The 22290-nt window shown below is 49.6% G+C and overlaps 1 protein-coding gene across 1 annotated transcript in view; it reads right to left on the bottom strand.

Moving 5' to 3' along the window:
• Positions 1-238: 238 nt before the first annotated feature.
• CERS1 (ceramide synthase 1) overlaps positions 239-22290 on the bottom strand; it is a 51776-nt gene continuing 29724 nt past the window's right edge. Inside the window, exons 4-7 of the mRNA XM_085640051.1 lie at positions 13822-13983; positions 12243-12390; positions 4573-4718; positions 239-1126 (exon numbers count right to left, since the gene is read on the bottom strand). Of these exons, the coding sequence (XP_085496177.1) occupies positions 1084-1126; positions 4573-4718; positions 12243-12390; positions 13822-13983 (499 nt within the window). The 3' untranslated portion in view covers positions 239-1083. The remainder of the gene's footprint in view (positions 1127-4572; positions 4719-12242; positions 12391-13821; positions 13984-22290) is intronic.

Below are 22290 nucleotides of genomic sequence, written 5' to 3'. Positions count from 1 at the left end.
CACAAACTGGAATATCCTTCAATCCCAGAACTGCTGTGTAAGTTACAAAGCTTTCCAGTATTGAAGCCCAGGACCTAGAATGGTTTGTGGGGAGAACATTTCCAGACTCTTTCCATTGTTGGAAACTGCTGTGATTCCCCTAGCCCCACCCCTTAAACTCCCGTGATTCCCCTAGCCCCACCCCTTAAACTCCCCTCCAACAAATCTCATTTATAGAATCATAACATTACCAACACCAGATGGTCACCTTTTTTAATTCTTACTGTAGGTTTCGATAGAAGGGCTGATGGAGAGACAAATTTAAGATTATTTTTATGAAAATAACCCTTCTCTGCCACAAAAACCATAAAATGACCTTGTGTTCCACGTGGGACTGGCTTTCTGCCAGTCTTTCCTTGTTTGTCTTACTCCCTTCGTTTCTACAGACCTCCAGTATTTCCCTGTAAACGTGGAGCTTCTTGGGTCTTTGTCAGCGTTCTGTGGGGTCTGGTCTCAAGTCCTCATGAGCCTTCCCGTGGCCTCAGTCCTTTGCAGACTCCCTCGAGAGTCCTGTCTGCTCCCTCTGACCTTGTAGACCATATGCATCTCCGTCTGTCTCTCGAGTGCTATAGAGTCTCCACCCTCTCACCATGTGGGCTTCATGGTTCTCCATCTGACCTTCTCTGGTTCCTCGCATCTCGCTATTCGACCACCTCCAATTTCCTCAGACTTTTGATGGTTCATGCAGAAATAATGTAGAATGGTGAAGGAGTCCCCTGCTCCGAAGTGATGGCCTGGCGCGGCAGCATTAATGCAACAGGAATCAAGCATTGCACGACTCATGAGGCTTTTGGCAGACGAATGACCATGACTGGATATACAGAAGCGGACTGAGAAACATTAAGTCGACCTCTAAGCATCTCGCTATCGAAAAAGGGAGTGGTCACCCAGTGGGCCATGAGGTAAGGGAGGACTATTTGATTTCGGGTGTCCTTCCTCCTGTCCTGTCCTCCACCTTTATTTTTCCTTGACTTCATGTGGGCCTTGTCAGAAGGGAAGGAGTCGGCTGCAAGCCCATCCCAAACTCTTCAGTTCCACTCGGCCTTATAACTGCTTGTCCTTAACAATCCCATTCTTGAATGCGCTCCTGAAAAAGTGAAGGAAAAATGTTAGAAAATCTTCCACGTATGAAATATTTAAGCAGGGTAATCTCGACTGACAATGATTTTGAGGCATGAGTAACCGCCTCCAGGGTCACTGAAAAATGTGGCGAGGCGTTCCTGAGAATCGGGGCACCATTCTGTTATGCAGGGGTCTTGGAGTGAGGAGACCTCCTGGAGGGTTGGGACCTCCGTGCTCTAGGGTCTCCTTGTGCCTACTTTACTCCTATGCCCTAGGTATGGGCTAAGAAGCGGCCTGTATAGAGCATTGACGTGCAAAGTGTTTAATGACTGGTAACTAACGCACTGTGCAACCTATTAACTCTGAAACATATATAGCCCATGGGATGATTCCAACTGGTATGATAATAGGAAATACCCTGCTGGGGTTCCCGTTTGATGTGTATTGCACTCTTACTGACCTGGGATCCAGAATCTCTATTCAGAACCACGAACTGATGTGGGTTCAGCTTTCCTAGTGAAAGCGGTTTCCCAATAAAATACATTTCCAAGGTAGGGATTTTACGAGATTTTGACAAACCCTCAAATGAGAAGATGGAACTCCTCCACAGCTGGAATAACCATTTCGAATGTTCCAGGTTTTTAATTTGTAATGACACCCTAGCAGTGTAAGAGGACAGGTTGGTGGTGAGGTGCCTGAAGCGAGGGGTGGTCCCATGTGTTGTAGGTCAGTCAGCCTTCCACCCAGTCTGTGCATTTGAGGTCTTAATTCGGCCACTCTAACTTGCCCCGAGAGTGAAGGCATGCCCTTGATTTGTGTGTATTTCTTGCAGCTATTATTGAGGTTTCACACGTGGCTTGTGTTCGGGTTAATCGACACAACACAGTATTCTTTGGTCTATTTTGCGTCCTCCTTGGATGGCCACAGCTTAACTATGTAATAAAACTCATTCCCTGCTTTTAAAGGCAGTAGGGTAACACTAAATCCTACTCCAGAGGCAAAGAAAAATGCAAAGCACCCACATGCACTGTGCAGTAACGGGGAACATCACTAGTGTGCAAACCAACATCGGAACTCTACAACTACAGGCCATGAACCAGTCAAGCCATACCATGTACCACTTCTTCCACACTGGCCACCCAACATTTGTTTCCCGAAGCCACTCCTGATGGGAGTATTTTAGAAGAAAAAAGCATGACTCAAAATTCAGAGGAACTCCCCATCTCTTGGGCTTTCAGCTAATGAGAGACCCCCAAAGTAGGGGTACATCTTTAGAAAAACATACCAAACATCCACATGAGCTGGAAGTTCCCCCAGCACAATGCGGTTCTACGAGTTTTTCCTGTCCAGAACTGACCGGTTTGACTAGGTGACCCATGAGAGGAGAGATTGTAGGAAATGGGATAAGAGGGACCACCCTAAAGAGGGTAGTCCCTGACCATATATTAGCTGGTATCAAGTCTGCCACAGGTTTTTCCGAACAGCTGAGCTGGAGATATGACCGCTATAAGGAACATGTCTCGCCAATCTAATAAGGCACGTAAAGTGGGAGGATGGGACATCCTACAAAAGTTCATGTACAAGTTTTTGAGTAAAAGTAAACAGTATTCTTGTAAACAAAAAGTTAGCTTGTATTTTACAACATAGTTAGTCATTCGTTTCTTGGTGTTGCATTATAAAATGTTGAAATCCAAATCATAGTTTGAGAAGGTAATGAAAAAACAAGAAGTCCCAATTTTTAAACGAGATCCCAATGCATTTCGGGTTTTAACAACCCTTCTTCACGGGATAGGTGTCATCAAGGAAGGTTATGACAAGCTTATCCAGGTGTAAAGCGTGACCGTTCCAACAATTGTGCCAAACTCGTAAGTGCCAGGTGTGCACGATCGAAAAACAAACATGAAAGTAGTGAAGCTGAAAGAAGGAAAAAAAATTACTGCGTTCAAAACGCGTAATTTTTTTTCCTTCTTTCAGTCAATTGTTGGGACGGTCACGCTTTACACCTGGATAAGCTTGTCATAGTACTCAACACCCTAAGGGCTACATCACAGTTTCACCTCACGTATTGAGTGCAAATCCTAAAACCATATATATATACAATTTCAGTAAATACTGACTCATTACCTTTTTGATGTAGTTTCCTGTGGAGGATTTCCATTAAGAACCTTCCTTGATGACACCTTCCCCTGAAGAAGGGTTGTTAAAACCCGAAATACATTGGGATCTTGTTTAAAAATTGGGACTTGTTGTTTTCATTACCTTCTCAAACTATCATTTGGATTTCAACATTTTATAATGCAACACCAAGAAACGAATTGTTATCCTTTCTGTTTTGAATTATATGTCTAACTATGTTGTAAAATACAAGCTAACTTTCTGTTTACAAGAATACTGTTGTTTACTTTTACTCAAAAACTTGTACATGAACTTTTGTATGAAGACCCATGGTCCACTGTTGTGCATCATGCAGGTTTGGATAATTCCGACCCTCTTTAAGTACTCAGTGTCTAGTTTAAGGAGCCAGGGCTTAGACTCCTTTACACGTGATAGCACACTAAAAGACACAACCGTTAGAAACATTAATTTATCTTTTTTCATTTTCAGGGTGGGACATCCACCAATTTTTTGCCTGATGGTCCATTTCCGAGCTCCATGAAAGTTGTAGGCTAAAGTATTTTATCACATGCCTTTCTACATAAGCAACAGAGGTGTCACAAAATGGGGGTGAATGTTTTGATTTGTTCTGCATTCCGTCCATCAATTGTGTGTCTTCTACTTTATAGAATGGCATGAGCTGCTAATGTGCATGGTTCCCCCTCACTTGTCTTTAATGTGTTCAAGGGGCGTGATGTCGCAATAAGCGTTGTACAAGAGGGCGTGGGAGGTCTGTGGGGAGACAACTGTTAGGAACCTCGGCTACCTTGAGTTAATTTATACAGGTGGTGGGCACCGGCACTCGGTTTTTCGTTAAGTCCTTCATTTTTTTCATCAAGCACAGACCCAGAGCAAGAGAGAAACACAGAAAAGGATACGAAAGTTGGGAGAAAATGGGGATGACAAAAAAAAGTTACAAGGGTCAGATGAAGTGAGCTGGGAACAAGGCTAGGTAGCCTTGATGTTCGGTGACTCCGGCAGACTTCTAATCAAGCCTTTGTGGCCACTACATACACAGGCCACGTTACAACGCATGCATTTACGACTGCGTTGTTACATTGCATACTATTACAACGCAAGTCACTACAACGACTTGCTGTGGGGGGGCGCTGGATTTTGTATAATTTACTATTCCAACTCCAGTCTGCGCAACAGTAGGGAAGGTGTTTCATTTAAAATCCAACACCTTCTGCCCCCTACAGCAAGTTGTAACTTGGATTGTAATGGAATGTGATGTGTAACCAGCATTGTAAACTGTCTATACACACACTCACTATATATATTTCATTTTTTAATAAATTAAGCACTGGTACATACTGTTCTGTGTAGAAGCTGTTGTGACCAAAGTCCACGGTCTTGGGCACTGGTCGAGTTTCCTCACTTTCGTCACTATCATATTCTCGGACGTCGTTCACCTCCTGCATCTGACCCGTAAGCACCTTCCCAACAAACAGGACGATATACTGCGGAGAAATCGAAGACCTCAGGTTCATGGAAAAGTATCTCATTCATTCGAGTAAAGACAGGGAAAATGTATGTTTGGAGGACAGTTTTCTATCAAGCGGAAATGAGCTTAAAATATCGGAGTTTGAAGAAAACGATCAGACATACTAAAAATTGTAAATGTGCTTTTAGGAGCAAAATGGCAGAATCTGCTGGGTCAATTTACAAAGAAAAAAACGCTATGCAGTGATGCAAGCAAAGTTGCAGTGTGATGCGTCAAAGGGAGAGAGCAAAACAGTGCCATATCTACTAAGATATACCCCTGCACAGGTGCACTTTTGTACCCATTGCGCCACGCACATGTACTTGCACCATAGTGAAGGGTGTGCAAGTACGTTTTGTACTGGAAGGGCACCCTTCCAGTTCAAAATGATATTCCTAAACATAGTGGAATACTTTCCTAAAGTTTGTTTGTGTGCTGTACAGTCAACGGTTAATTTGGGCCACTGGTTGCCACCGGCGCTTACTTTTGGGGACCAGCAATTATTTATCTGCATCAGTCGTTTACAGAGAGGAAACAACACACAAAATGGAAGGAGTGAGCAAGAGAGACAGAAAAAAAAAGTCACAAAAGGAGAAAGCAGGGCGAGCAAGAGTTAGATAAGAGGCCATGGATTGTACGGCGGTGGATTAAAGAGGCCTTTGTATTCGGCACGCCAGCGTTTATTTTCACTGTCTGCAGGCTTCTGAGCAGAGCCTCGGGCACCTGCATTCTTACTTTTACAAATTATGCACCGTATACAGTCAAACACACTTGCAGTTGGAAAACATTTGGAGAAAATAAATCTTTTGTCCAACGTTATTATTTTGACACTAATCTGGTTCTACCATTGTAGGTAGATATAGATTTGTGTGAAAATTCATGGGTGGTTTTATTGGATTGCCCATGTACCACCCGTGGTATGCCCCCTTGATGCAAAGTAGCTCAGATCAACACTTTGCATTACTTTAGGGCTACTTTCCAAGGCAAAACAAGTTTTGTGCTCGAAAGTAAATCCCAATAAAAAAAAATTCACCAGTATGTGGCACATTTGTGATGCAAACCCAGTGTTTCTGCCATGTGTGAGAAAATCTGTGGCTCACTGCCCGTGTAACACGACTCATGTACCCCACTGTGCAATACCTCTCACAGAACCCTATGTGTATGTAAAACATCACTCATAGACCCATTGTGTATGTAACAGATCACTTCCATTCCATTGTCTATGTAAGATATAGCTCTTGCAATGCTTATGCGTGTAAACATCACTCATCTAACCTACTATGTAGCATTTCACTCACATAACCCATCGGCTGTGTAACCTATTGCTCATATAACCCATAAAACACTGCTCATAGAACTTGTCTATGTAACTAGTATGTCTTTTCTGTTCTTTTTTTAATTTGAGCAGCACATTAACAATCCTATGTTAATTTCAGGTTAAAAAAAATAAAACTTGCAAAAATATAATGTATGCATTAGAAATACAATGTAAACATATATTAATAGAATTATAAAATATAAAGCATCAACATAAAATAAGCAAAATAGCCATCAGAGAAAAAAAATGCTCACATTTTTCTTATGCTTTGCGCTGTACACCAGGCGGAGTGTAAAAACCGAAATATCCCAAAGGCTACAAATCCTTTAGCATCGGATTTACAGATTCTTAGTATATAGCATGATGTTGCCGAATACCCAGGTTTCGGCAGATTGGAGCAATCCACCTTTTTCTAAGAAGCTGATAAGCTTTGCCAAAAAACAAGTGCACATCGGTTTGAGCCACTATTACCAACTGGACCTAGATTAGACCAGACCCTCCGCAATCATCCACCTGTTGCCGCTGTTTACCAGGAGTAAAATCCCCAGTCTAAATTTTACATATACAATCCTGGCTTGCAAAAGACTAATATCATCCGAAAAAGGTTCAAATGTCAAGGATGTCTTAAAATCTAAAAAAAATATTAAATCAGACCACCTCTAGGAGCCTCAGAAAGACACCTTTTCCTGAAAAAAACGTATTTTATCCAAGATTTTCAGACTTCACCTGGAGATAATCTCTGAGGAACTCCACAATTCCATCATGCCTAGGGAATAAAAGCAGGGTCTTACGAAATGAACCCGGGTATTCTAGAAGCATTGGCGATATCTCTAAGCTCTATAAAAGATTCTGAGTCACGTGTCCAGTCGTCTAGTGACCAAATGTGCAGCCAATCGAAGAGCAGTTTCAGATTGACCACATGGTTCTCGTGATCCAAATCAAGACATAGCGAAATTGTGGGTGCGTTTTGGGGCATATTTAATAAAGATTTAATACATTTGTTTTTAGTTTTTGCCAGGCATTCTAAATTGCGGCGAGCCCATATTTCAGCACCATAAAGGGCAACATTTAAACCTTTAGCGTAATACACTTGTAGAGCTGGAGAAACAGAATGTGAGAGTGTGTTTCCAAACTGTACCAGCTCCCTCTTGGGGAATCAATTGGGTCTTTGTGATCTGAGGAGAGCAAGATGAAGATTTTGCCAGCCTGACTCCATGATAATCACAAGCATTGGCATAGCCAATAGGTCTCGCCTTTGGGACCTTGTAAGTGTTTAGCCATGCAACGGTTGATGTTGTTGCAACAAGGTATTGTGCTAGATAACTAAACACTTATAAGGTCCCAAAGGCGAGACCTATTGGCTATGCCAATGCTTGTTGTACAGTACCATTGGGAACACCCTAATATTAGTTAACACTCTCAAACAGTCATTGCTGCCTTGATAACTATGTACCTTATTTCTGCCCTCTGATTTTGTATGTATAGTACTGCATTGAAAGTAAAGTACTTTTTTTCCATACCATAAAGCACTGGCTGGGCATTGATTGTTATGAAATGCTGTATTGATAGGGTGACCAGATGTCCCAGATTTCCCCGGACCGTTCCGATCTCGGTGTCCCGACACTTTTCGTAATTTTAAATAAATGTCCTGGTTTTGGGACAAAGGTCAGGTCTTTGAGCAAAGAATAAGTCAAAGGCATGCTCTCCTTTCCCATGCACCTACAAAGTCTGAAATAATGAAGTAATTTATCTGTGTCTGCCTACCAAGCAACACAGTCAGCTGTCTGCCATAGCTAATGTTATGTATATGTAGCCTTGTAAATGTATGTGTTTGTGTGTGTGTATATATATATATATATATATATATATATATATATATATATATATACACATACACATACCCATACACATACCCACAAACACACACACGTATAGGCGCACATTTACAAGGCTATGACAAAAAATGGGAAGGGCAAGATATAAAAGTGAGACTAAAGGCATGAGTCCTTCTTTTATTTCTGCCCTCAAGATCTGGTCACCCTATGTATTGAGTTCTGAATTCCTACCCCACACCACGTTCCAGAATAAGCCTTGGATTCTTTAACTTCGTACCCTTAGAGTAATATACTAACAGGGTGTACCTGGTGCTCAGGTTTGGGATTCTTTGTAGGGTAAAGCCCAAGGGCATCCATAGTAAAAGGCTTGGATTGGTCCCTTCTGGGCCCAGTAACTCAATTCTGCTCCGGGCAGAGGACAGAAAAGGGATTCCACAGGAGGGTAATAAGTGTGACCCAAAAAACACCAAAAAGTTTTGTTTATTTTTTTTTTTAAAGGGGGGGGGGGGTGACATGCATCTAGTGCGTGGCCGCACTAGACGCACGGCCCCTAACCACCTACTCCTGGCTATGGAGCTGCAACCTCTGTCTAGGGAGGTGTTAGAGGCGTTGCATCTGGATTGAATAAGTAGGGAGCGCCTGACGGTGAGAAGGTGGAAGAGGGACAAAGGGTGGAAAGGAAAGATTGAGAGAGAGAATGAAAGGTGGGAAGAATGGAAGGTGCGCACCTGAGAGGGAGGGGGTGCTGGAAGAGAAATGTGAAACAGAGAGGAGGAGTATGGGGAAACCGCGAAGAAGAGAGAGAGAATGGGGATAGAGAAAATAAAAACGGGCAGACAGTTTGGAGGGAGCTTGTGATGGAGATGGGAGGTGAAACATGAAAAGAGAAGCAGGAGTCTGTAAAAGACAGAGAAGAAGAAAAGAAAGGGTGAAGAAAGAAGGCGAGGCTGCCAGCGACGAGAAGAGACTCTGGGGGCAGCGAGTAAGACATGGGCAGGAAAACCGAGTGCGTGTGAAGAAAAGTTTGTAGGGGCAACGTGAGCAAGAAGAGTAGGGCTGGAGATGGGTAAATATAAGACTGAGTGTGAGGAAAAAAAGAAATGAGAGGAAAGGGAAAAGACGGGAAATTGAGTGTGAATGAGGGGTGAAATGTCGGGAGTGTCAAAGTGAAGGGTAGAGTTGTTTGAGGTGAGAGCACGTAAAGGATATAATAAGGCGGAAAAGAAGGCGGGAGATCGGGTGTGAGTCAGAGGGGCGAAAAAAGCTGAAGTAAAATGGAAAGAGTGGGCGAGGAAAGAAGGAGAAAATATAAAAAGCAGATTGTGATGGGAAGAAGCAGAAGAGAAAGGGCGAAGCGTGTGATAAATAAAGAACAAGCGCGCGCATTGTGCTGAAAGTTTAGAGAGAGGCGGAGGGGTGCACCCGCGAGTGGTGCGCGCGCGCTGGAGAGAGCAGTCTGCTCTTTTTCAAAGCACATACTCGTGCTTGTGGCGCGCCGCTGCGCACTCCCGCAAGGCGTATGCAGCCACAAGCACGAGTATGTCCTTTGAAAAAGAGCTGCACGACGGCTAAAGGTCTCCTATGCCGCGCATGCGCGCTGCATAAGTGAGACCTAAGAAACTATTACCTCCTCAACAGGGATTTCTCCCTATGACATTGAGCCCTGAAGAGATTCATACAGCTCGAACAACGTGTACAGCCAAGAATGGCGGTAGATCCTTTTCACATCTGGCCCCTATTTTGTGGACCGCGCTTCCACTGCGTATGTTTATTGATCATAATCAGTTTCGGAAAGGGCTAAAAACATTGCTCTTCTGATCATTCTTCTTCTCCTGTTGACGTCTTTCCATCCCCTCTTTTTGCCAGCGCTTTGAGACCCTCGGGTAATAAGTGCGCTTAATAAAATTCTATGACTATGGCCATTTTTGAGATCACAGGGTATCGTCTGCAAATAACAGCAGGGATCTTTTGACAAACTAGCGTGGGGGGGGATCCTTAATACCATTGAGTAAATCATCAACTGCCCCTTAATAAGAGTAAACAAGGTGGGAGCACAAACACACCACACCCCTGGTGCATGCCTCTGTGCATCTCAGTGCATTCAGTAAGCTTCCATTCACCCCACCAGTAAACTTGTGCATAGTTGCTAGAGTGCACCCTCCTTGTTAGTACTGACACATTTTCAGGGCCTCCTGAATTTACTATCACTTTCCAAAGCTTGTTTCTTGGGGCTAGGACGATTGATGCCCTTAATCGTACTGTGTGCTGCAAGTGTTTATTCTAGAGTGTTCCACGCGCAGGTAGCCACTGAGCCAAACGATCTGCCTTTTTGGCGTGCCCTACAGGTCTTTGAGATTAACAAAGGGTCCTATATTGGACCTAGAGAGTTCTTTAGTTGACCAATAGCCAGTGCACAGCACAAATGGAAGGATCCTGGCCACTGACGAGCACACAGGGATACTGTGCACTCAATGAAATAACCACTTCAATGGCCTTCTTGGTTCCGCAGAAAGCTGTGCATAGTTTGTGAGTGGACTATGATGCTATGGAAATGGTTATCGCTATACAAATGCAAACAGCATAACATACAATGCTAATTGATTAAGTATTGGTAGGTAGGCGTTCCTCTTGGAGGGATCCCGCTTCAGCACGTTGGTAGACACCCATGTCTTGATGGATTCCAGACACAGTGAAACTATCCAAGTCAAGGGTGTGGGGATACTGAGAAGAAGCGAGTACTGTCAGTGAAATTATCAAATGACAAACCAAGTGATCTCATCAACATTAATTGAGGACAGAGACCAATACTAAACAAAAAAAAATTGAAAATCTACACCCAAAGGTGTGCTTCGTGCGAGTGTAGATTCACGTATTTTCAGTGGTTTTCCAGGGCGTACTCTTAGAGACGTTTTTTTAAATTCTGTTTTTGCATGTATAAATAAACTTGTGTATTTTTTGCCTACAAAAAAATTAGACCAAGTGAGAAAGCTTTTGCAAAATTGTTTTCATTTTTTTCTCCAGAATGAATTCATACATTTCCCCAATGAGAAACCCTTTTCCATCCACCCTAACCAATTTTGAAAGGGTTCCCTTCTCGAACAGGGAAGGGATTTACTCTTCCCCTTGACGGGAGTAAACTTACAACCTCTTAAAGAGTGTGACAGGGGCGGATGAGTTTGTAATTGCACACACGTGTGCGCCTGAGCCGACCGAGCATGTTGGCTTGTTATGCCCACACCCTGCGAGTAGATTTATTGACAGAAAAACCTTTGTGTAAGTAAATACATTTACAAGAGCAAACCCAACTTTTCGGGATTCGAAAAAGGTCTCTGCACCAGAAAACAAGGCACCTTCCCTGACACCGGCTAATAACTTTGTGAATTGGACCATGTTTTAAAGCAGCGTCAATGCAGAATGTAAAGGCGGAAGAGATCAAAAGCAATTTACTCTGTTCTAAAGCGCTGAGCTGGGTGCAGACCCCAGGTAACAAGTCACAACAAGCCACCTGAGCAAGTCTGTGGCTGTGTCTTAGGTATTACTGCGGCTCCAATATGGTGGGATGAGCATGATACTGTATTCTGCGTATTGTAGGTACTCCTAGTCCAACCCATCTTCAGCACAGTTCCTACTAACAAGGTGGTCTCACCCCCAGGTCGAGATTAAATTCCGTTAGGCCACGGATAAATAGCGAGGTAGTAATAAGCTCCATTAGCCGCGCGATAAACAAATAATAGCTAGGTCAATTTCTAGATCACGACGGCAGGCATAAATCCAGAGCAAAGCCAGAGTGTTATCATCCTATATTACCCAACAGTTGGCTGTACGGCGTGTTGTCTGTACACAAACTGTTGCATGACATAGCCTCTATTTAACATTAAACCTCTCCGACATATTTTCTGTATAACTGACTGGCTGTTTAATATATTGCCTTATTAACAAATTATCAACATAATACATGATCTACAATCATCTATATAACTCAATAAATTAATAGCATTATATCTTTCTAAATGCTAAGACGAAAGCCCTCTACATGGCTTGTTGGCACAGTGTTGTACGCTGTGTTTGTAACATAACTTAACATAACTTAAATAACACATCTACCTAATACATAATCAATACAAATATAATTTATTTTCTACGTCAGACAAATGTAGACAGCAAACACTATTTGACTGAAAGGTCAACTGTAAAAAAAAAAAAAAAAAAACTGAATTATTGGAAGCTGTTTGTATGAGGTTGGGTCAGACAAGACACAAGGTTTCACAAAAACTGCAATCCCATTTGACTCATTAGCCCCAGATAAATAGTCTAGTTTGAGGCCTGGCCCATCCAGGCATCTACTCACCAGAAACCAGTAGACGTTCATGAGCGTGATCACAAACAGAAGAATGTTTAAGAAAAAGTAGAAGGGGATGTTGGGCACCGCCTGGAGGCTGGAGTAGCAGGTGGCGTACAGGACCTTCAGAGGGAACCAGTACAGACGGAACCAGAACCTGTCGTGACGAGAAGAGATGGAGGTTGGAATAATTGACGGTGAACCCTCCCCCCCCGGCCACCTTTACCCGCTCCCTCACTTCATGGTTTTGGGACCTCAGATCCCTCTCACAGCTCATCAATGACCAGGATACTTTTTATAGTGAAAATTATAATTTGTTTTACAATCACCTTAACTCAAAAGTAGGTGATTCCCAATGAAAAGCCACACGTTCTCAACCTGTTTTTGGTTTTGTGTTTAAATCCCATGGAGATTTGCACATTGTCAAAGAGGAATGGGATTTTTATTAACTGCGCATTGACGGCAAATAATTGCACAAAGTCCACCTGTGCAAGGACTCCATCCACCTTGGAGAACACTCATCATTATGTTTTTGCTCCCAATTTTGAGTGTTTGAAAGTGTGTGTTTGGAATGCATACACATTGACGTAGGTCGTCTGCGCAACACACCTCAGTACATTGTGTAACTGAGTGAAACATATTGATGGAAGCTTAGTGTTTATCAACATTATATGGCATTTGTGTTTTAATCAGATGTACTAAGATTGTACATTAAAAACTCCAAATCATTTTGGAAACATTGAACTTCTCACCTCTTCCTGGCCATGGAAAGCTTACCAATAGCAGTTTGTTGACTTACCACGAAATATGTACATTTCTTTACAAATGTTACTATGGATAATACTGCCCTGTGTGGCCTTATTTTAATAAAGTCCTGTCATGGCAGCATGCAGACCTGAGGTTGAAGCGGAAAGAGGTTATCCTCATAATCCTAATTTTACTAAGGGCTTGGGGTGTTTTCAAATAAACACAGTAGGAAGCATGGAGGCACCCCATTCTACAGAAGGCATACAAAGTCCTTCAATAAATACAAGAGGAGGCAGCAGTGGAATCTCATTTTACAGAGTCCAGAACCTGTATTTGTAATAATTGAAAAGTAGGCCATTGGCCTTTAATGACCAAGACCAACCACTCGAAGGCAAGTCTTTCAAAAATGTTTGCGAGTCCTGGGTCAAAAACTTGATGCGGGGCGACTGGAGACTTCCTTCTGTTTTCTGCCAGGTCCCATGAGCACCAATGCTAAGTATAAAAACTCCATGTTCTCCAGAAAAAGAGAAAACAGAGCAGATGGGCATCTGGTAATATTTAGAGACATGACCAGCAAAGCTGTCTCATCAATAAAGGGGCATGCTTCCTCTAAAAAAATGTTAAACTAAATATTGCTGCAGGAGCGCAGAGCCCTGACCAGCGAGGGCCTGCGTCATAGTCTCTTCTCTGTCCCCACCGTTGTGACAGCCCTGATCTAAGGTTCTCATTTTCATGCCGCCAAAGGGGGATCCCTTTATCCACATCCGGTCATTCCTTTTGCCTTCAATCCTAATTCCATCCCCAATGAAAGCTAAAATGGGTGTTCATCCGGCCGCCTTACCAGCTGATGCTGAAAGTGATGCAGGCCACATTGGAAAGGATGTCGTTGAGACAGTGGTAGGTACCGCCCCGATTTTTGAAGTAGATGTTGAGCTTGGTGAACTCCAGCTGGATGTCACAGACGTCATGCAGGAAGAGCACCAGAATGCCTATGTTGTGGTACCTGGCCAGAAATTCAAGCATGGGGGTATTACCACAAACACAGAAAAGGAGCATGTAAAACAGATCAGGCGTGACCCCCCCCCTTTGTAGCGTGCCCCCCCCCCTTTGTAGCGTGCCCCCCCCCCTTTGTAGCGTGCCCCCCCCCTTTGTAGCGTGCCCCCCCCTTTGTAGCGTGCCCCCCCCCTTTGTAGCGTGCCCCCCCCCCTTTGTAGCGTGCCCCCCCCCTTTGTAGCGTGCCCCCCCCCTTGTAGCGTGCCCCCCCCCTTTGTAGCGTGCCCCCCCCCCTTTGTAGCGTGCCCCCCCCCCCTTTGTAGCGTGCCCCCCCCCCTTTGTAGCGTGCCCCCCCCTTTGTAGCGTGCCCCCCCCCTTTGTAGCGTGCCCCCCCCTTTGTAGCGTGCCCCCCCCCCTTTGTAGCGTGCCCCCCCCCCTTTGTAGCGTGCCCCCCCCTTTGTAGCGTGCCCCCCCCCTTTGAAGCGTGCCCCCCCCTTTGTAGCGTGCCCCCCCCTTTGTAGCGTGCCCCCCCCTTTGTAGCGTGCCCCCCCCCTTTGAAGCGTGCCCCCCCCTTTGTAGCGTGCCCCCCCCTTTGTAGCGTGCCCCCCCCTTTGTAGCGTGCCCCCCCCCTTTGTAGCGTGCCCCCCCCCTTTGTAGCGTGCCCCCCCCTTTGTAGCGTGCCCCCCCCCTTTGTAGCGTGCCCCCCCTTTGTAGCGTGCCCCCCCCTTTGTAGCGTGCCCCCCCCTTTGTAGCGTGCCCCCCCCCTTTGTAGCGTGCCCCCCCTTGTAGCGTGCCCCCCCCCTTTGTAGCGTGCCCCCCCCCTTTGTAGCGTGCCCCCCCTTTGTAGCGTGCCCCTCCCCTTTGTAGCGTGCCCCCCCCCTTGTAGCGTGCCCCCCCCCTTTGTAGCGTGCCCCCCCTTTGTAGCGTGCCCCCCCCTTTGTAGCGTGCCCCCCCCTTTGTAGCGTGCCCCCCCCCTTTGTAGCGTGCCCCCCCCTTTGTAGCGTGCCCCCCCCTTTGTAGCGTGCCCCCCCTTTGTAGCGTGCCCCCCCCTTTGTAGCGTGCCCCCCCCTTTGTAGCGTGCCCCCCCCTTTGTAGCGTGCCCCCCCCTTTGTAGCGTGCCCCCCCCTTTGTAGCGTGCCCCCCCTTTGTAGCGTGCCCCCCCCTTTGTAGCGTGCCCCCCCCTTTGTAGCGTGCCCCCCCCTTTGTAGCGTGCCCCCCCCTTTGTAGCGTGCCCCCCCCCTTTGTAGCGTTGCCCCCCCCTTTGTAGCGTTGCCCCCCCTTTGTAGCGTGCCCCCCCCCTTTGTAGCGTGCCCCCCCCCTTTGTAGCGTGCCCCCCCCCTTTGTAGCGTGCCCCCCCCCTTTGTAGCGTGCCCCCCCCCTTTGTAGCGTGCCCCCCCCTTTGTAGCGTGCCCCCCCCCTTTGTAGCGTGCCCCCCCCTTTGCCCCCCCCTTTGTAGCGTGCCCCCCCCCTTTGTAGCGTGCCCCCCCCCCTTTGTAGCGTGCCCCCCCCTTTGTAGCGTGCCCCCCCCCTTTGTAGCGTGCCCCCCCTTTGTAGCGTGCCCCCCCTTTGTAGCGTGCCCCCCCCTTTGTAGCGTGCCCCCCCCCTTTGTAGCGTGCCCCCCCCCTTTGTAGCGTGCCCCCCCTTTGTAGCGTGCCCCCCCTTGTAGCGTGCCCCCCCCTTTGTAGCGTGCCCCCCCTTTGTAGCATGCCCCCCCTTCGTAGCGTGCCCCCCCCTTTGTAGCGTGCCCCCCCCTTTGTAGCGTGCCCCCCCTTTGTAGCGTGCCCCCCTTTGTAGCGTGCCCCCCCCTTTGTAGCGTGCCCCCCCCTTTGTAGCGTGCCCCCCCCTTTGTAGCGTGCCCCCCCCTTTGTAGCGTGCCCCCCCTTTGTAGCGTGCCCCCCCTTTGTAGCGTGCCCCCCCCTTTGTAGCGTGCCCCCCCCTTTGTAGCGTGCCCCCCCCTTTGTAGCGTGCCCCCCCTTTGTAGCGTGCCCCCGTGCCCCCCCCTTTGTAGCGTGCCCCCCCTTTGTAGCGTGCCCCCCCTTTGTAGCGTGCCCCCCGTGCCCCCCCTTTGTAGCGTGCCCCCTCTTTGTAGCGTGCCCCCCCCCTTTGTAGCGTGCCCCCCCTTTGTAGCGTGCCCCCCCTTTGTAGCGTGCCCCCCCTTGTAGCGTGCCCCCCCCTTTGTAGCGTGCCCCCCCTTTGTAGCGTGCCCCCCCTTTGTAGCGTGCCCCCCCTTTGTAGCGTGCCCCCCCTTTGTAGCGTGCCCCCCCTTTGTAGCGTGCCCCCCTTTGTAGCGTGCCCCCCCTTTGTAGCATGCCCCCCCTTGTAGCGTGCCCCCCCCTTTGTAGCGTGCCCCCCCTTTGTAGCGTGCCCCCCCTTTGTAGCGTGCCCCCCTTTGTAGCGTGCCCCCCTTTGTAGCGTGCCCCCCTTTGTAGCGTGCCCCCCCTTTGTAGCGTGCCCCCCTTTGTAGCGTGCCCCCCTCCTTTGTAGCGTGCCCCCCCTTTGTAGCGTGCCCCCCTTTGTAGCGTGCCCCCCCTTTGTAGCGTGCCCCCCCTCGTAGTGTGCCCCCCCTCGTAGTGTGCCCCCCCTTCGTAGCGTGCCCCCCCTTCGTAGCGTGCCCCCCCTTCGTAGCGTGCCCCCCCCTCGTAGCGTGCCCCCCTTCGTAGCGTGCCCCCCCTTCGTAGCGTGCCCCCCTTCGTAGCGTGCCCCCCTTCGTAGCGTGCCCCCCTTCGTAGCGTGCCCCCCCTTTGTAGCGTGCCCCCTCTTTGTAGCGTGCCCCCCTTTGTAGCGAGCCCCCCCTTGTTGCGTGCCCCCCTTTGTAGCGAGCCCCCCCTTGTTGCATGCGCCCCCTTTGTAGCGAGCCCCCCCTTGTTGCGTGCCCCCCCTTTGTTGCATGCCCCCTGTTGGACGTGGCCCATCTGGCAGGTCCGCCCCTGAAGTTTTTATGGTATATGTAACCTGGGGATGGTGATTCCCCCTCTGAGTGAGTGTGAGGAGAGAGCGACCTACCCTGCCATAGGAATACATGGGGGATGGATGAGTCCTCGGTAGTTCCCGGTGCGTAGGGTGTGCAGGGTCAAGTCTGGTATGTATGAACTCGTGAGGTTGAACGCTGCGCAACGGTATATGAGGTATGAGTGTGTCTAGTGTAGAAGTCCCCCTTTTGGAAGTTGGCATATTTGTGGAATATGTGCCTGGCGTATGATTGGCCGGGGCTGGCTGGTGAGCCTGGCTCCCAGGATCTGGGAGGGTCTGCCCGGTGGTGAATGGAGTGTTTAGCATACTGATGTGAGGGGAGGAGTGAGCCTGGGTCTGCGTGTGGATTGACCGTCTGGTTTGAGTGTCATGAATGAGGCTGGGTTTTCCCCAGACACTGCTGGCTCCACCCCCTGGGGTGTGGCTGATGTTCCTAGCCTGGCCAGTGTAAAGAATCCCCCATAACCAGTTCCAGCTGGTTCTCCCCCTGCCTGCCCCTTCAGACCAAGAATGTGTGTATAAAAAGGGTGCTGTGACACTCTGGACTTGTTCTTGTTCTGACTTGAATCTGCCAGGGGCGTGCTGCTGCTGGGGCCCAGGGGAAGGCTTGCCTCCCTGGACCCTGCCCAGCCCCTGGATGCCATGGATACCTGGAAGACCTCTTTGCTGGGAGCTTTCTGCTCCATTTCTTTATGCCCCCAGGACTTTATTGACCTAGCGCCTGGATAGCGCTATCTTTTCCCCCAGGAAGGAGGAGCACGTGGGCCTTGGCAGCGCTGGGCTGCGAGCTCCGCCGAGGGAATCCCGACGTAGGGGTTCCCCCCGGGATGCTGGTCTCGCGGGTGCCCACCCCGCTGTCTTTGCGCTAATTATATGCAGGTGCCCACCCTGCGTCTTCATTGTTGTGTTATCACTAATGCGGGTGCCCACCCCGCTTATGGTTGTTCTATTGCGGGTGCCTACCCCGCGATCATTGAAGGAGAAATCACCGCCGCGGCCCGAGCTTCAGTTCGAAACCGCCGCCAAGGCCGCGGCCCGCCTGGTTGTGGGCGGGGCCGCGGGACGGAAGCGGAAGTGCCGCCATTGTAATGGGAGGCGGCCGCCGGGAGCTTGCGAGGCTCCACTTAGAAGTCCGGCCCGGAGAGGAACGGAGTCCCCGGAGAACGGCCCGGTGAGTACATACGGGCTGGGGGACTCCACACAGGTGCTGGGGGTGCGGGGGCAGTGCTCACAAGCCCCAGGAGGCTCCGACGGTGGAGGCATTATTTCTCGAGCCGGTGAGGCTCTGGGGGACATTGTTCTTTGGTGCTGAGTAAGAGCCCCGAGAAGGCTCCAACGACGGGGCGATCTCTGAAAGAGCCCAGCGAGGCTCCACCCACAAGGGGCACCAGTTGTTTCTTTACGGAGCGGCCCCAGATGGCAGCGGGTCGCTCCCCCTTTGCCCCCCCCCAGTAACGGTTAGGGCCACGAAGGCCCTAGGGGGCATTTCAATTGTTTTATAGCCCAGAGAGGGCTACAGAGGCACGCCGGTGCCTGAGTTCGTTCCACAGCTGCCCAGCACTTAGTGGGCAGCTGCCACGTTTAGGTCGTGCCCCTCTGAGTTTTGGACTGGGCCTCCTGCGCAGTCTTGCCCCTGACTTTGCTGGACATAGGGCGTCTTAGCCTGGACAAGGCCAGTTGGCCTGGGGACTGCCACAGGTGGTGGCATATGAGTTCTGGCGCAATTGTTCCTTGCTCTACACCTCTGAATGTGTTCATGCATCATGTGTAACGTTCTATTACCCCTACAGGTATGGTGATACTTAGGTGGTTGTTTGCTTTCTCCTAGTACAGGTAGTGCTAGTGAGGTCCTGATTCCCTGCGCAATATTTCTCCTAAGGTGGTTAGGGTTGCGTAGGTGGTGCTTTCCGATACCAGTAGTTACCGGTTGTGGCTACATGTTATTTTATGCTACTGTGATATTATTCCTATGTTCTAAATGCTAATTTCTACAAAGTGCTGATTCCGGACAGTGGTCCATGTGGCCCTGTCCCCTGTATATATAATCCCTTGTAAATTCTCCCCGTGCCTGTGGGCACCTTGTAAGGTGTGTGTCTTTATTTAATGTGTGGTGTATAATACAGAGGCTATTTTTATACAATACCTTGTGTGGAGTTTCCTTTGTGGGGGGCCTGGGGTGTTGTTGCTGGGTGCGTGCGCAAATGCTTCACATGTCCTCCGAGATAGGCCTGGCTGCCCGCGCCGCGTTACCTAGAGGGCGAGCAGGGGTCGACCTTTCATAGGAGTGGTGGTCTCTGACTGGCTGTGGCGCAAGCCCTGGCCGGCCGGGGGTCCCATTTGCTACATTGGTGGCAAGCGGTGGGATCCGGACTTGTGTTTGCGCAGTACCCCAACGATAACTGGCCTCCCTGCAAAACTCTGTATTGTACATGGTCGCAAAGAAAGGAGATTATTGTTTTAAGAGGTTACGTAAATGTCCGTTCTGTGAAAGATGTGTTCGAGTTAGGTGTCCCTCGCTTGGGAGGGTAAATCATCTCCCTAGTGTAATATGGTTCTCTGGATTCACCAGAAGGGTGGGATCCAGTGGTGGTTGCGAAATTATGGTCAAATATGTATGGTCCGTGTCCCTGCCCTAGAGTAATGGTACCCGTGCCCCGAGGGTCAGGTTGAGGAATCAGGGGCGGTGGAAAAAACTGTCCTACCAGTCTAGGGGACGGTATGTGCATGAATGTTGAGGTATGCTGAGTAATGGAATATAAGTTCTCCGGGATGGGGAACTTGCTGAGTCAACGTTAATCGTGTCCTTCCTTACCCCGCTGAATGTGTTGGAGGCATCATGTGTTCCGTGCACCGCTGAATGTGTCTGATGCGTCAGGTGTCCCTGAATGTGGTTTAGGCGCCAGGTGTCGCCCTGGCTGAATTTCTGTTAAGTTGTATCCCGGACAAGGAAGACCTGCTGGCGCTGCCGCGGCTTGCCTTGGGGAGAGCTAAACCTTGAGACCTGCTGGCGCTGCCGCGGCTCGTTTTGTTAAAGTTATGGTAGTTGTATCCCGGACAAGGAAGACCTGCTGGCGCTGCCGCGGCTTGCCTTGGGGAGAGCTGAACCTTGAGACCTGCTGGCGCTGCCGCGGCTCGTTTTGTTAAAGTTATGGTAGTTGTATCCCGGACAAGGAAGACCTGCTGGCGCTGCCGCGGCTTGCCTTGGGGAGAGCTGAACCTTGAGACCTGCTGGCGCTGCCGCGGCTCGTTTTGTTAAAGTTATGGTAGTTGTATCCCGGACAAGGAAGACCTGCTGGCGCTGCCGCGGCTTGCCTTGGGGAGAGCTGAACGCTTAGTTCCCAGGTGGAGGACCAGTGGAGGGAGGAAGTCCCGAAACTGATAGGAAGGTGTGTTCTGAGGGTGTTCCTCCTGGGAGAACGCGGAACCTCAGAAGTAGAGGTAGGGTGGGGCATTCTTGCCCGTGACCTCTGGCAAGCCTGAGGGTGCGGACCCTAGGTGGAAGGAACAGTGGTAGGCGTGGCTACCATGAGAAAGGGAGTGGAGAAGGGCTATTGTGGGCCCGGGGTTACCACCCCCCACTCCGGATTAGCAGGGACCAGTGGTACCTGGGTAGCCCAGGGCCTGGTCCTAGTCACGGACAACTAAGGCGTGCCAGTGGGGTAGCCTGGTTGGGCCTATGCCTTTATTAATTTTTCATTTTGTTATTTTTCTTAATCTTTAGCCTGTGTGTGTATATCGGTCCAGGTGGGCGTTGAACTGGAGGGTGGCTCGGTAGCGCGGGCCACGTCCATGTTTTATCGCCCGGCAAGCAGGGAAGTCCATCACGGTAGTGATTGGTCTACCCTGCCTTGGGGCTGGGAGGGGCATGTGTTGGACGTGGCCCATCTGGCAGGTCCGCCCCTGAAGTTTTTATGGTATATGTAACCTGGGGATGGTGATTCCCCCTCTGAGTGAGTGTGAGGAGAGAGCGACCTACCCTGCCATAGGAATACATGGGGGATGGATGAGTCCTCGGTAGTTCCCGGTGCGTAGGGTGTGCAGGGTCAAGTCTGGTATGTATGAACTCGTGAGGTTGAACGCTGCGCAACGGTATATGAGGTATGAGTGTGTCTAGTGTAGAAGTCCCCCTTTTGGAAGTTGGCATATTTGTGGAATATGTGCCTGGCGTATGATTGGCCGGGGCTGGCTGGTGAGCCTGGCTCCCAGGATCTGGGAGGGTCTGCCCGGTGGTGAATGGAGTGTTTAGCATACTGATGTGAGGGGAGGAGTGAGCCTGGGTCTGCGTGTGGATTGACCGTCTGGTTTGAGTGTCATGAATGAGGCTGGGTTTTCCCCAGACACTGCTGGCTCCACTCCCTGGGGTGCGGCTGATGTTCCTAGCCTGGCCAGTGTAAAGAATCCCCCATAACCAGTTCCAGCTGGTTCTCCCCCTGCCTGCCCCTTCAGACCAAGAATGTGTGTATAAAAAGGGTGCTGTGACACTCTGGACTTGTTCTTGTTCTGACTTGAATCTGCCAGGGGCGTGCTGCTGCTGGGGCCCAGGGGAAGGCTTGCCTCCCTGGACCCTGCCCAGCCCCTGGATGCCATGGATACCTGGAAGACCTCTTTGCTGGGAGCTTTCTGCTCCATTTCTTTATGCCCCCAGGACTTTATTGACCTAGCGCCTGGATAGCGCTATCTTTTCCCCCAGGAAGGAGGAGCATGTGGGCCTTGGCAGCGCTGGGCTGCGAGCTCCGCCGAGGGAATCCCGACGTAGGAGTTCCCCCCGGGATGCTGGTCTCGCGGGTGCCCACCCCGCTGTCTTTGCGCTAATTATATGCAGGTGCCCACCCTGCGTCTTCATTGTTGTGTTATCACTAATGCGGGTGCCCACCCCGCTTATGGTTGTTCTATTGCGGGTGCCTACCCCGCGATCATTGAAGGAGAAATCACCGCCGCGGCCCGAGCTTCAGTTCGAAACCGCCGCCAAGGCCGCGGCCCGCCTGGTTGTGGGCGGGGCCGCGGGACGGAAGCGGAAGTGCCGCCATTGTAATGGGAGGCGGCCGCCGGGAGCTTGCGAGGCTCCACTTAGAAGTCCGGCCCGGAGAGGAACGGAGTCCCCGGAGAACGGCCCGGTGAGTACATACGGGCTGGGGGACTCCACACAGGTGCTGGGGGTGCGGGGGCAGTGCTCACAAGCCCCAGGAGGCTCCGACGGTGGAGGCATTATTTCTCGAGCCGGTGAGGCTCTGGGGGACATTGTTCTTTGGTGCTGAGTAAGAGCCCCGAGAAGGCTCCAACGACGGGGCGATCTCTGAAAGAGCCCAGCGAGGCTCCACCCACAAGGGGCACCAGTTGTTTCTTTACG

The sequence above is a fragment of the Triturus cristatus genome, chromosome 12 (assembly GCF_964204655.1).
Source record: "Triturus cristatus chromosome 12, aTriCri1.1, whole genome shotgun sequence".
NCBI classification, from domain to species: domain Eukaryota; kingdom Metazoa; phylum Chordata; class Amphibia; order Caudata; family Salamandridae; genus Triturus; species Triturus cristatus.
Note: the sequence above shows the minus strand (reverse complement) of the source record. Positions and strands in the feature narration are given on the sequence as shown.